The sequence below is a fragment of the Bos mutus genome, chromosome 3, assembly GCF_027580195.1.
Source record: "Bos mutus isolate GX-2022 chromosome 3, NWIPB_WYAK_1.1, whole genome shotgun sequence".
Taxonomy (NCBI): domain Eukaryota; kingdom Metazoa; phylum Chordata; class Mammalia; order Artiodactyla; family Bovidae; genus Bos; species Bos mutus.
Window position 1 is genome coordinate 108,179,004 of NC_091619.1, and position 15,767 is coordinate 108,194,770.

General features: G+C 36.4%; 1 protein-coding gene across 9 annotated transcripts in view; it reads right to left on the reverse strand.

The window, feature by feature from the left end:
• The window catches only part of ZMYM4 (zinc finger MYM-type containing 4), a 163,910-nt gene that overhangs the window by 72,901 nt on the left and 75,242 nt on the right, over positions 1–15,767 (reverse strand). For 7 of the 9 annotated variants that reach the window (XM_005892637.3, XM_070368447.1, XM_070368445.1 and 4 more), the window contains 3 exons: positions 4,579–5,103; positions 2,851–2,912; positions 2,330–2,500 (listed from right to left, as the gene is read on the reverse strand). The exons of 1 other annotated variant lie outside the window; for it this stretch is intronic. In XM_005892637.3, the coding sequence (XP_005892699.2) occupies positions 2,330–2,500; positions 2,851–2,912; positions 4,579–5,103 (758 nt within the window). Of the gene's footprint in view, positions 1–2,329; positions 2,501–2,850; positions 2,913–4,246; positions 4,415–4,578; positions 5,104–15,767 lie in introns of those variants that run through there. One more of the 9 variants, XM_070368451.1, reaches the window with a different exon arrangement.

Below are 15,767 nucleotides of genomic sequence, written 5' to 3' on the forward strand. Positions count from 1 at the left end.
TAAAGACTGACCACAGCTGTTAAATCTATCAGTATTTTATGAGCATTAGGTTAATAGTACTGTTTCAGAATAATTCACTGGAACTCCTCCTTCCAACCTATTTTTGGAAATGAAGAGTGATAAAGCATTAGGTAGTACTGAAAAATGAATAGATTTCCAATGATCACTGAGGAGAAATATCTAAAAGGACAGAACAATGAAGAAGGAAGCAAGAGAAGGGGAGAGGAAACAGGAGTGGGGAGAGGAAGTAGGAAAGAAAGGGAGAGAAGGGTAAGGAAGGGAAAGGGAAATAAAGAATCCAGTACCCATAGTTTAACGTGAGGTCCCCTGAGGAATTTCTAGAAGAATGATGAAGGTCTGGTCCCACAGGATTGGTGTAGCTGAAAACAGACTTCTCAGAGAAAACCTAGCTTTACCCACTCACGCGTTGGAACTTCCTTATTTTGGGGTCAGCATAAAGAATGCTTCTAGACCTTATGCCTTGGACTTACATTCCTGCTTGGTTCTCGAGTCCAGTCAATCAAGTAGTGAGCTCTTACGGAAGTTCTTCCCCAAAATCATGGCGAAACTTCCTATTTGGTATTTTATAACACATTATTCACTTTGAATAGTTGATAAAAATGTAGGTATTTCTGGGTCCTGACAGTTCCATCCTATTGCTGTTCTCCAGTTACTGGAATATCTGATTGTTTTCAAAACAGTAATACAAATAACCCTTCCTGATGCCCCCTTCCCCTAATGTATGTAGTCTTTCCTATAACTGTCTTTCATCTCAAGGAGTGTCACTGGGTCATGTACAGGGAGAAACTGATGTCTTTGGTACCCTGACAGCACTGCGATTCCTTATGGATTTCTCATGTCCACATTGGGGCACGTAAAGGATGGAGATCTGCTCTGTACAGACATAACTGTAGTCTTCTGAAATATACACTGCCATACGGATCTCCCCTAGGTGTCAGGACATTTCTTTATCTCTAATTCACGTATCTCTATTTTGCCTGCTTCTATTACTGTTCTTTCAATCTAACTTCTACCACCTTCTTTGTAGCTACCACACTCATACTCATCCAACTCTACAGCTTTATCATCACTACCCTATACAGCTACCTTCCACTGGGCACCATGGAATTCCTGTTTAATTGAGGCATCAGTCTGACTCACATAAATCACTTATAACTCTTGCCTTTTCCTACTCTAAAACAGTGGTTCTCAATACCAGAGGATTTTGTCCCCCATGGGACATTTGGCAATGTCTGAGGACATGGTGCTACTGGCAACTAGTAGGTAGAGGTCAAGGATGCTACGAAATATCCTATAATGCCTAGGATGTATTGCCCCTCACTACAAAGACCTATCTGGGTCAAACTGTCAACAGTGCTGAGAAACCCTGCTTAGAGACATCCGAGTGAAAGAAATCTCTTCCACACAGTCTCACATTCTCAACCACCCTAATATAAAACAAAGACAGGAAAAGGTAAGCTTTCTCCAGATCAAATGTCATTTCAAAAAAATAGCTAATTCATGCTATCTTTACTTCTCATCTGTATAAAATACAGAACACTCTCAAATAATTGCTGCTATTGCATATTCATCCCTTGGTCCTTTTCTACATTCTTAAATGATTACACCATCTTTATTCTGTTCCAACCACTGCTATGTCATTAACTGCATGGATAACTTCACTGACTTCAGGATTCACAGTTACAGGATCTCTCTAACTTTCATCTCTAGAACAACCTTGAAATAACAGAGCTCTATCCCTACCCTTTTTACTCACACACCTCAAAACTGGAATCCTATACGACCCATCAAAGCCTCCTTTATCTTCAACCCACTGATCTAAAGAACTGGTTCCTCAATCAGTTAACTCTTCCAAAGATAACCTGTCCATTAATCCTTCCCGAGAAACACTTAAATCTTTACATACTTCATTAGCAATAACTGTAAAAGGCTTATTACTACCTTATATAAACAATCACACCATAAACTCATAAACCTCCATAAACTTCAGCCATGTCTGCTATTATAAATCTCAAATCCTTGAAGACTCACTTTCCCTAATCCTTCACTAAAATTGTTAAAAACCACAGAACAACGTTATTAAGGGACAAAGTGAATTAGAAGCCTTAATTACTACTTGGAAAAAGTTTCCTGTAACTCTGGTTGATTCCTTAGTATTATTCTTAAGATAATTCAATTTCCTCAATCTTCATTAAGAGTCTCCTCTCACCCCATCCACAAAACACTTCTTTATCAAAAACTTCCTTTCTTGAATGAATAATGCATGTGTGGAACAAAAAAGAAGGGGGAAAAAAGGTGAAATGTTTACTTGAGCATTGTCAGGTTCATCTTTAATTCTGTCTAGTAGTCCCTGCTGTGGTGCCATTGCTTTGTCATACTCATCATCCAAAGGTTCTTCTTTAATTCTAATATTTGATGCAAAGGAATTTCCCAGTTCCGAACCAATGGATTCTTTATTGGCAAATGGATAGCTGGAATCCTAAAACACAATATAAAGGATTAATAAATATTCAGATTTTTAAATTATTCCTCTTCAGGTTTAACACCCAAAGAAAAGCTCACTGGAAATGAAGAACTCTATGGATGTTCATTAGAGTCCCTATGCTTATAAGTAAATGTGATATATGTCCAAATATCAAACACAAATAAAGAATCTAAGACCAAAGACTTCTTAGCACATCTCCAAAGATGTCCTTATCCGAATAATAAAGGAATTTTAAAAAACCAGCGCTCTACCTAATACATATAGTTACAGTTTAGAAAATCACATAAAGAAAACTTTGACACTTGCCACAGTTACAGCAATCTACATACACACTGAAAACTTACCCTAAAGTTTGTTTCTGGGGTTTGTGGTAAATGGGTATGTAATGTTTCTTCAACTTGATTAGCTATTGAAAGAAAAAAACAAAACAAAACAAACATATGTATATGAATAACAAATCTTACAAAGAGTGACCTAAAAAGCTATTACTTGATAATCACCTCTCTTTCCAACAAAGATGCTCCTTAGAGTGAAAAGGGTACAAAAAAATACCCACAGGTAGTTTCACTCAAAATAAACAATCTGGCCCCACCTAACTTTTAGCTATCTCCTTGCTCAAACCTAAATAAAGTGGTTACTTTATTCACTATGTTCTAAAAATTACTTAAGTTTGTTCTTCCCCATCTCTGCTTATATCATTCCAAGTCCCCACTATCCTAATCTTTACACAGTCTTCCAGATTCAGCTCAGTTCAAAAATCACCTCTCCTCTAGAAAACCTTCCCTTGGCCACTAAGTTAAAAATCATTTCTCTTCTAAGAATACCTAAAACACAGTTTCAGTTATTTCAAAGAAATATTATTGTACTGCTTTATTAAAAACTCTTCTACCAGTGTCTTCAATTATAAATTAAATTTTATGCTATTCAACTGGTCATTAACACTTCAACTACTTGACTTGTCCCTTCTGCTACTAGATATTATGTTCCCTGAAGATAAGTACCCATATAATTTATCCCTTCTAGGCATACTGAAAATGCATTAAATAATATATACTGAAAAACACAGTATACCCTTGTACATAATAGATACTTAAACTAATTGTTCTTTATAATGATACTGATTTGTTCTATCACAGTTTTCCTAGCACTGTCAGAATAGTAATACAAGGACTAGAATATTCAACCTTGCTTTCTTTCACACCTATTGAATATTTATTGAAATTTTACTATTTTCACTACACCAGATTAGGCCCCAAGAACACAAAAATGAGTAAGATACAGTCCAGCCCTCAATAAACTCTCACACTAACAAGGAAAGGCAAAACAAACAGCTATGATACTATGTGATAATTACTATAAATAAATGAGGCATAAACAAAATGCTATGGAAATATAGATGAGGAAACAAACATTCTTGATGCAGAGAGGTTAGGGATGACCACAGGGTAGAAGAGGTTTATGAGTTAGGTATTGTCAGATAAGAAGCACTTTTACAGGCACATATACAAGAGAGAAAATGACATGCAGGCAAATGGAACAGCAAGAGAAAAGAAAGGCATAGAAATAAGAAAATGTATATTCAAGAATGGAACTGAAGCTACAGTATAGGGTATGCTGGGCAAAGAGGCTCAAGAGGAGTCTCAAGAAACTTTTAAAACATAAAATAGAAATGATATCAAAAAGGAAAACCCTCCCTAAATTGGACTAATTGGTGGGACAGCAGTTTGAATTAGTGCTTACAGCACAAAGAAGTTAAATCCAACTTCAGGTTCCAATGTTCAACCAAAGAAAATGAACAGGTGATTCGAGTATCTTGCCTTCTCATCAAAATATTGCAACCAGGGGAGGGAGAAATGAGGTTTAGAGCTATTTTTCAACCATTTATACCATTACCAATAGTTACTGGGAGAAATTCAGTCACTCTGCAAAGAACAAGGATAAAAGAAAAATGACAAGCTTACAATGAATTTAACTGTTCACACTTTGCTTAGTATCAGAAGTAATAAAAGCTGTATTATTATCAGTATGTTGTTATTTATTGTGTTTTATGGCTCTATTCCAACAATTATTACCTGCTTTATCAAAAAAACTGCTTTTCAACCTTGAATCCAACTCTTTATGGGGTTTATCCAACCGTTTTTCACGTTCATGATAAGTTAGGTCTCTATTTTTCTCCTTTCCAGAAAATGTCTCTTTGCTGTTTTCTCTTACTAGACTAAAATCTTTCCGTATTGATTTAAAGACAGAAACCTGATCAAATTGTTTAGGAAAGTCTTTTTTTAATTTATTTTGAATCTGTATTTCATTTTCATTGTCTGATTCATGCTGTGTGACTCTTCTCTCTACTTCCAAGCTATCATCAGTATGAATTGAAGAAACAAGATTGTCCTTTGAACTAAAATCCTGTTCATCCTCATTGTCACTACCAACGACTGGAATTCCTGCAAGATCCCCAGAGTTCAAAAAATAATCATCTTCATCCAGCAATGAATTTTCAGATCCTGTTTGATTCGGCATTCCATAAGACATGCTGTCAAGGGTAGGAGTTAAGTTGTGGTCTATATCTTCAGACATTTCTGTATCCATGATACCACCACCTTAAAAAGTAAAATACTGTTTAGACAAATGATAGTGCTAAAGATGACCATATTTATAAGGTCTGTCTGGCATATAACAAATTATATATTTTTTCTTTTCAAACAAAATATAGATAATAATACTGCAATATTCAATAGGTGTGACAGATAGCCCTATCTGACAGATAAGGAAACAGGGACATAAAACTTGAGAAACTATTTTAAGTTCGAAAGAAAGTCAATGCAATATAGAAAGAAAGAGTACCAACTTCAGAATGAGACATATGTGTGTTGGAATCATAGCATAATTACTGAAAATCTATGGGATACTGAGAAGAAACTCTAAGGCTTCCTTAGCTATAAAACAGTGTAATACTCACCTTGCAGATTAATTTGTGGTGAGGTTTAATGATAGTATGTATAAAGGGCCTACTAACATAGAGACTGACACACAGAAGGGAATATGAAAGTGATAATTACAGTTATCATAGAGACTATTCTGGGGAGCTGAGATCAGAACCCAGTTCTCTGACCTCAGAGTCCTAACTTCCCTACACTAACCCTTAATAAACACAGCAGTTACTGTTTACAGTAGTAAATATTAAAACATAAAAATAAAATTTATCCAGGTCAGAATAAATATTAAAACCTGTTTACTGTTTGAACTAAATGCTCAAGTCTCTCCTATTCCAAAATAAAACAAACAAGAAAACTCAGTCCTGCATTTCTTTTTCCTGCCCTAATTCACCTTTCTTTCCCAAACTTCTAGGGGAAAAGTTTACGTTGGTTTGTTTCTACTTCATCTCCCAGTCATTAATCCTTTGAACTTATTGCAGTCTGGTTCCCAATTTCACACTGGAACCTTTCTCATTAAGATCATCAATGATTTCCTCATGGCCAAATTCAATTATTTTTTCAATCTTTATGTGTCATATCCCTCCAAGATAAAATACTTTAGTTTCTTTGACATGCACTATTTCCTATTTTCCTTACTATTCTATGGAGAAGGAAATGGCAATCCACTCCAGTACTATTGCCTGGAAAATCCCAGGACAGAGGAGCCTGGTAGGCTACAGTCCATAGGGTCGCAAAGAGTCAGACACGACTGAGCGACTTCACTCACTTCACTTACTATTCTATTAATTTATTCCATTCTTGTCTTCCTATTTTATGTGTTCAATATTCCAATTATCATCTCATTTCATATACTCAGACCATTTTATTCACCATCATAGCCTTGACTTTTGCTGATGACTTCCCAAATGTTTTAGCTTAGAACTTTCCTCCAAACTTCAGATGTCTATATTCAACTAGCTTCTATAGGACCCCTAAGAACCTTCAACTTAACACCTCTGAAATCAAATTCATCATGTACCCATCCCAAGAATACTTTCTTGTACTTTATTTCTGTCAATTAATAGAATTGCCAAATCAGCAGACTGATCAAGATTAAAAAAAAAAGACTCACTCCAATTCTCCTTTCTCTTGGCCAAATTCTGTTAACTGTATTAATATCTCTTTCAAATTCATCTCCTTCTTTGGTACCATTCCAACACTTCACATCTCTTCCTACTGACAGTGCACTAACTCAATCCACAGCATATCTAGTAGGCAACCACATTCTTACAAATCCTGCCCTCAAACCACATTTAATTGGTCCATGAGCAAACAAACTAGAACTGGTGAAAACACAGAGTGAAGCAAAAACTAAAAATATTAGTGGCACCAACAGCTTTGCTTTTATTTCATGTGGCTGGATCTTCAAATCATTCCCTGAGTTCCATGATCCAGGATAAATTTCTCTTTTTGTTCAAACTGATTTGAGTTGGAATACTTCTAATCAAGTCCTAACTAATATAGGGTCCAAATGAAAGCTTTCTTCAAGTTGCCCCCTTCATAAAGATATCAGAACTATCTTTTGAAACCATTAACCATTCCACATTATACCTTCACTTGAAATCCTTCAAAAATATCCCTTGGCCTAAAAGTACTCATTCATTCATTCAGCACCTATTTATTAGGAAATCGCTTCATGGTAACTACTCTGCTACGTTCTAGGGATATGATGATGGAAAAGATAGCTGTGATTCCCTCTCTTCAGAGAACTAGAGAAACAGAGAAAATAATAAAATTAGAAAATCACCATTTTCACATAACTAATTAATTTTAAATAAAGATGGTGAAATCATATGAATTTCCACAACTTACTTTCACATAGTAAGAAAGCATAACACACAAAGAAAAGCATGGAGGGAAGAGAAAGTATGTACAATAGCACAGATATTCACTATACTATTTTTATTCTTTAGAGTGTTTTATTTGAAAATTTTCCTAGTAACAGAAGAATAGGGAGAAAATATAAAGAAGCAGGTGTTAAAACACACACATAGTGAGATAAATTTACCAGATCATAAGGCAACCAAAGGTCAAGGTTAGAGCCTTCTCTACAGAAATTTATCCTTACTACCTGACCACATGATATATGCTCAGTAACTGTTCAATGAATGAAAGAATATGCATTCCTGTGATCAACATTTTAATCTAAGTACTACAGTATATAAGAAATCAACTAAAATGTAATATTGCCAAGAGACTTCCAAAATCTTTATGTTTAAATTCAGGATATGATATTGGGAGGAAAGGGGAACCACCTGAAAAGAACTGGATCTCTAACTCACACCAAAACGATGTCCAGATGTATTTAACTTTTAGACATAAAAAAATAAAACGCTAATATTAAAAAAAAAATGGAAGAATTATTTTTAGGGAAAAGCCTTTCTAAGAATGACACAAAACCCAGAATAAAAAACTGACTGAATAAAAGAATAAAAGACCAAATGTGACTATAAAAAATTCCTAACGAGAAGGAAACATAAGGCAAACCAAAAGATCAAAGACAAAGCTGTCAAAAACATTTTACTGCACTTTACATCACAACAGATCCTTTCCCTAATGGATAAAGATTAGACTCTTAGTTCACTAAAGATACCAAAACCAAATACATTTATAAAAGCAAAGGATCTAAATGAACATTTCACAAGAATGGAAACACTAAGGTTGAACTTTGCTCATAAACGAAATGCAAATTAATAATGCAGTTAAGGTTTTGATAACAGCCTGGCAGCTATGCTATTGGCCAAAGCTGCCAAACTATGGCCCGAGGCCAAAAAATACACAAACAGTGTGGCATAGACCATATGTGAGCTGTAAGGCCTAAAATATTTACTATGTGGCCCTTAAGAGAAAAAAAAGTTTGTCAATCCCTGTAGTAGAGAATCCCTACTATAATCCCTAATAGGCAAAGTATGCTATGCTATGCTATGCTAAGTTACTTCAGTCGTGTCCGACTCTGTGCGACCCCATACACGGCAGCCCACCAGGCTCCCCCGTCCCTGGGATTCTCCAGGCAAGAACACTGGATAAGATGGCACAATCATTAAAAAAAAAAAGCAAACAGGTAATAGGTATATGACTTTACACATACCTTTGATCCAGTAATTCAATTTCTAAGAATTTATCCTATAGACATTTCTCAAAAGATCTATGAAAAAGAACATGAATAAACAGCAAAGACTGGAAACAGTCTATCTGTTCAACAATGAGGCTCAATTAACTATAGTACATACCTATAACAGAATATTATATAGTTGGTAAAAAGAATGAGGCAGCTTTATAAGAGTTCTCAGAGTCAATTAGTAAAAATACCTAAACTGAGAAAGAATATATATATATATATATTAGGCTATCACTGCTATATGTTTTATAATTTCTGTGTATGTTTGTGTATACGTTAAATATACCTTCCACTGATTTTCTGTGACACCAGAATCAGGTGGCTATGAAACAGAAACACTAACTTTCAAAACATATCCTTTTGTATCTTGAGTTTTGAAGCACATCTATTATCTATTGAAAAAAACAAAATTTATTCTCATTTTGAGAATGCACTCAAGATTTTCAGAGGTGGCAACTGCTATTAAGTTATCTAATTTGAATTGCAATTTTGATAGTTATCACACAATAAATCTACAGGCTGAATAAAAGTACATGAGATTAAATTATGTTCTATTAGTATACATAATTAAATAGAACAGAATTGTACTCATCCTTGTGGCCCAAATAAAAGAAATAGGTTCTGTTTCTCAGAGCCTACATCTACAGAAAAAATACAACACTAAATTGTATTTGGGGATACAAGTGGATAATGAAACACTTGAAAGCAAATTTCCCACAAAAGACTCCTACCTAATTTTTAGACACTGAACTGGACCGGTATGTTTGAGGGAAAAAATGGTATATGGCTGGAAATGAATAAGTGTGAGGCTGGAAATGAATAAGTGTGAGGAAGAGTTCTTAAAAATGATAAAAGAGAAAATGCAGGACAGATATATTAGGAATTTCCAAACCATACAAAAAAGATCCCGAAGAGGAAATAATATGATTTATGTTTTACAAGGAACAGGATGTAAAGTAGCAGGACTACTTTAAAGCTGTTAAATGTTACAGGGAGTGAAGAAGGGAAGCAAGGATATCATGTAGGAGGCTACTGCAGTAATCCAAGGAAAAACTGGTGGCTCAGACAGGATAGAATGGTGGATGTGAGCAACAGTACTCAGATTTGGATATAATTTGAAAGTAGAGGCATTTCCTGGTATATGAGAAGCTGTATATGAAAGGAATCAAAAATAGCAGAAAAGGGTGCCATGTCTTGAGACGTAAACACTAAGGGAGGAACAGACTGAGAGGGGTAGCATGAATAGTTTGGTTTGGACCTGTTAATTTTGAGAACCTTACAAAACTTGAAAATGGAGATATCAAGAAGGCAACTGGACATATTAACGAGGTAAAGAAGAAACTCTTGTCAAAAAATGATATATAAATTTGGGAGTCATAGATGAAATGATGGTACTTAAAGTTCATGAGACTAGTTAAGATAACCTAGTGATTGAACTTACTACTGATGGAAGAGAGCTGAGAGTCCTGAGATACTTCATTCAACTTTTAGAAATCTGGTAGAAAGGAAGGAATCAGGGAAAGAGACTAAAATGGAACAACCAATGAGGTAGGAGGAAAATTAGGGAGGTGATATTACAGAAGCAAAGTGAAGAAAATATTTCAATTAGAAAGAAGTGGGCAACCTTCATGAATGCTGCTGAGCTAACACAGAAAAATGAAGGCTGAAGACTGATTATTAATATTGGCAAAGTTGAAACAAACTTCTTACTTGACAGGAGCTTTATCAGTGGAAAATGGATACACAAAAGCTGCAATGGGGTGATCCCATAAAGAGACTCAGAGGAGAGAACTTTAAGTACAAACAACTCTACAGAGGAGTTTTGCTCTAAATTAAAGAAAATGAGCAGAAACTGGAGTAAAATCTAGACTGAAAAGTTCTTTTGACTCTGTATTTTTGTTTTGTTTTCGTTGTTTTGGGTAGTTTTCTGGAGGGGGGAGTTTTGTTTTTTAAGATGAAGACTATCACAGCTTATAGCATACCTCTAGGAATGATTCAATAAAGAGGGAATAACAATGGGAACAGAATCTAAAAAAGAGTGGCTATTTGTACATATATAACTGACTCACTCTGCTGTATAACAGAAATTAACACTGTAAAACAACTGTATTCCAATAAGAAAAATTTATTAAAAAAAAAAAAAGAGGGAGGAGAGCTCCCTGGTGGTCCAGTGGCTAAGACTCTGTGCTCTCAGTGCAGGAGGCCTGGGTTTGATCCTGATCAGGGAACTAGGTCCCCACATGCTGCAACTGAAGATCCTGTGTGGTGCAACAAAGACTGAAGATCCTGAGAGCGGCAACTAAGACCCTTGCACGCTAAGTCACTTCAGTCGTGTCCAACTCTTTGCAACCCTATGGGCTATAGGCCACCAGGCTCCTCTACCCACGGGATTCTCCAGGCATGACTACTGGAGTGGGTTGCCACGCCCTCCTCCAGGGGATCTTCCCAACCCAGGGATCAAACTAAAGTTTCTTACATCTCCTGCACTGGCAGGCAGGTTCTTTACCACTAGCGCCACCTGGGAAGACCCAGTGCAGCCAAATAAACAAATATTTTTTCAATAAAGGGAAAAACTATTAAAAGGGAAAATCTGTGCAACAGGGATGTGATCAGTACATAAATTTCCTCTGTGAAAAAATAAAATGAGCATACTGGTTAAATGCAGGTAGGCTGTTAAGATTTTCAGAAAGAAGAAAGAAAGTTATTTAAAGCACTTAAGTACAATTATGTGTGTTTGAATATGAAATTAAATTTCATGAGGTCAAATGAACTTTTATGCCTTGTCCTTCTTTTTGCTTTTGATTTAGTGGCATATTGGTATTTGTATACTATACCCAAGAATCATTTTACTTTAAAGTACAACCACCAACTAAAGAACTCATTAAAGGAACCTACATAAATGAACATTATGAAAGGGCTATTACTCATTTCCAATATATTACTCCAATATATTATTTCCAATAATATATATTATAAATTAATTTTATATATTTTTATTTCAATAAATGATAACTTTCAGAAATAAAATAATGTCAATTGTAATTTCAACCTTAGAAGATGGTTCTCTAATAATTCTGACACTGTTTTTCTCTCTTATTAAAGAAATAAAGGATCAAAAGAAAAAACACAAACTCCAAAGAACGCAGAAATAAACAACAGCAAGCATAAAAGCAAGGTAATCTGGTTCCTTTTAAACTTTTAAATTAGCATTTTGCTTTGACACTGAAATAGTTCTAGAAGATGATTTATTTTTGTTTCCAATAAAATACAATCTTATGATTATACAGTAGAGGAGACGAATAGATTCAAGGGATTGGATCTGGTAGACAGAATGCCTGAAGAACTACGGACGAAGGTCTGAAACACTGTACAGGAGGTGGTGACAAAACCGTCTCCAAGTGGGCACAGAAACAGCAAGGACCTAAGAGAAGCAGAAGAGATTAACAAGAGGTGGCAACATAAAAAGAAATGCATCTGAGTCAGTTCTAATCAGGGGGATGAACCTAGAGCCTATTCAACAAACGGCAGTCAGTCAGAAAGACAAAATCAAATATTGTGTATTAATGCATACATATGGAATCTAGAAAGACGGTCCTGATGAACCTATCTGAAGGGTAGCAGTGGAGACACAGACATAGAGAACAGACGCATGGACACAGGGGGAGGGGGAGAAAGAGAGGGTGGGATGGATGGAGGGAGTAACATGGAAACATATACATTACCATATGTAAAACAGATAGCCAATGGGAATTTGCTATATGACTTCAAACCAGGGCATTGAAACAACCTAGATGGGTGGGCTGAGGAGGGAGTTTCAAGAGGAAGGGTACATAGGTAAACCTATGGCTGAATCATGTTGATGTCTGGCAGAAACCAACACAATATTGTAGAACAATTATCCTTCAACTAAAAATAAATTTAATAACTTAAGAAAAAAGAAGAGGTGGCAAGAATACACAGAAGAACTACACAAAAAAAGTTTTAACAACCTGGATAACCACAATGGTGTAGTCACTCACCTACAGCCAGACATCCTGGAATGTGAAGTCAACTGGGCCTTAGGAAGCATCACTACGAACAAAGCTAGTGTAGCTGATAGAATTCCAGTTGAGCTATTTCAAAGCCTAGAAGATGATGCTGTGAAAGTACTGCACTCAATATGCCAGCAAATTTGGAAAACAGCAGTGGCCACAGGACCGGAAAAGGTTTCTTTTCATCCCAATCCCAAAGAAAGGCAATGCCAAAGAATGTTCAATCTAGTGTACAATTGCGTTCATTTCACATGCTAGCAAGATAATGCTCAAAATTCTTCAAGCTAGGCTTCAAAAGTACATGAACTGAGAACTTCCAAATGTATAAGCTGGATTGAGAAAATGCAGAGGAATCAGAGATCAAACTGCCAACATCCGTTGGATCATAAAAAAAGGGAATTTCAAAAAAAAACATCTGCTTCATTGACTGTGCTAAAGCCTTTAACTGTGTGAATCAGAACAAATCGTGGAAAAATTCTTAGAGATGGACATACCAGACCACCTTGCCTGCCTCCTGCAAAACTTGTATACAGGTCAATAAGCAAACTGGACATGGAACAACAGACAGGTTCAAAATTGGGAAAGGAGTACGTCTAGGCTGTATATTGTCACCCAGCTTATTTATCTTATATGCAGAGTATATCACGCAAAATGTAGGGCCCAAGCTGGAATCAAGACTGCCAGGAGAAATATCAACAACCTCATATATGCAGACGATACCACTCTAATAGCAGAAAGTGAAGAGGAACTAAAGAGCCTCTTGATGAGGATGAAAGAGGAGAGTGAAAAAGCTGGCTTAAAATTCAACATACAAAAAACTAAAATTATGGCATCCAGTCCCATCACTTCATGGCAAACAGATGGGGAAAACGTAGAAGCAGCAACAGACTTTATTTTCTTGGGCTCCAAAATCACTGTAGATGGTGACTGCAGCCACAAAATAAAAAGACGCCTGCTCCTTGCAAGTAAAGCTATGACAAACCTAGACAGCATATTAAAAAGCAGAGACATCACTTTGCCAACAACAGTCCATATAGTCAAAGTTATAGTTTTTCCAGTAGTCATAAACAGATATGAGAGTTGACTCATAAACAAGGCTCAGCACTGAAGAACTGATGCATTCAAACTGCAGTGCTGGAGAAGCCTCTTGAGAGTCCTTGGACAGCAAGGAGATCATACCAGTCAATCCTAAAGGAAGTCAATCCTGAATATTCACTGGAAGGACTGATGCTAAAGCTCCAATACTGTGGCCAACTGACGTGAAGAGTCAACTCACTGGAAAAGACATTGATGCTGAGAAGGATTAGGCACAGGAGGAGAAGGGGATGACAGAAGAGGAGATGACTGGATGGCATCACCAACTCAATTAGCAAACTCCAGGAGATAGTGAAGGACAGGGAAGCCTGGCATGCTGCAGTCGATGGGTTCCAAAGAGCTGGACATGACTCACCAAATGAACAACAACAACAATGTAATAAAAGCCCCTTTAAACTATAAGATCAGCAATATAGTTTACCAGTTAAAAGTCCAATAAAGTCAGGAATTAAAAATGAAACATACATGCTTTAAACATTTATTTTTACTTGGTATGTATAAAAAAAGCACATTGACCTATCACTGATGATCAGTAAGACTTTGGAAACGGGTTTGCTAATTTGAGTTCTTCCTTGAACAAATTACAGCCCTAAAACAACCTTCCAGATCGCAACTTTGGTTTCTTTAGAATGGAATGAGAAAATAAAGGCACCTCCACGTTTTTACTGACTTGACCGAGTTAAGTCTTCCTAAAGCATTAAAATTATTCACAGAAACAATTTTACTTTTCAGAGGAAATTTCATTATTGTCAAAAATGGTACAACTAAAATTAATTACAATAAAAAGTACCACTAGAATAAACAAATATAGGAAATTCTGATTCTTGTAAGCACTCAATTCATCAAAAGCTAAATCAAGTTGTATTCTTCTGAACTACTAGATGCTCTTCAACAGTCATTCTAGCTTCCTCTCTTAACGACAGGCCCTCATTCTCATTGGGGCACATTTATTGCTGTTCAGTAGCTAAGTTGTGATCCCATGGACTACAGCACACCAGGCCTCCCTGTCCCTACCATCTCCCAGAATTTGGCACACTTATAGTAACAAAAAGATTGTAATCTCAGCTTATGATCCTAAGGTAAAAAGCATATTGTCTATTAACAGGTCAATAACCAACAGAAAACTTTTCATGGAAATAAACAATAATTGGAATACAACAAACCATTCTTCTCTCAAACTGAAAGTGTCAATTCATTAATGAGTCAGGGCTGTAATTTTTTTTTAAATAGACTACAACAGAAAACATAGTTCAGACTCAAAATCAGTTCAGTTCAGTCACTCAGTCGTGTCTGACTCTTTGCGATCCCACGAATTGCAGCACGCCAGGCCTCCCTGTCCATCACCACTCCCGGAGTTTACTCAAAAACATGTCCATCGAGTCAGTGATGGACATGTCATCCTCTGTCGTCCCCTTCTCCTCCTGCCTCCAATCCCTCCTAGCAACAGGGACGGACGTTCGTGACACTGTACAGGAGACAGGGATCAAGACCATCCCCATGGAAAAGAAATGCAAAAAAGCAAAATGGCTGTCTTAGGAGACCTTACAAATAGCTGTGAGAAGAGAAGTGAAAAGCAAAGGAGAAAAGGAAAGATATAAGCATCTGAATGCAGAGTTCCAAGTAATGCCAAGGAGAAATAAGAAAGCCTTCCTCAGCAATCAATGCAAGGAAATAGAGGAAAACAACAGAAATGGGAAAGATGAGAGATCCCTTCAAGAAAATTAGAGATACCAAGGGAACATTTCATGCAAAGACGGGCTCGATAAAGGACAAAAATGGTATGGACCTAACAGAAGCAGAAGATATTAAGAAGAGGTGGCAGGAATACACAGAAGAACTGTACAAAGAAGATCTTCATGGCCCAGATAATCACGATGGTGTGATCACTCACCTAGAGCCAGATATCCTGGAACGTGAAGTCAAGTGGGCCTTAGAAAGCATCACTACGAACAAAACTAGTGGAGATGATGGAATTCCAGTTGAGCTATTTCAAATCCTGAAAGATGATGCTGTGAAAGTGTTGCACTTAATATGCCAGCAAATCT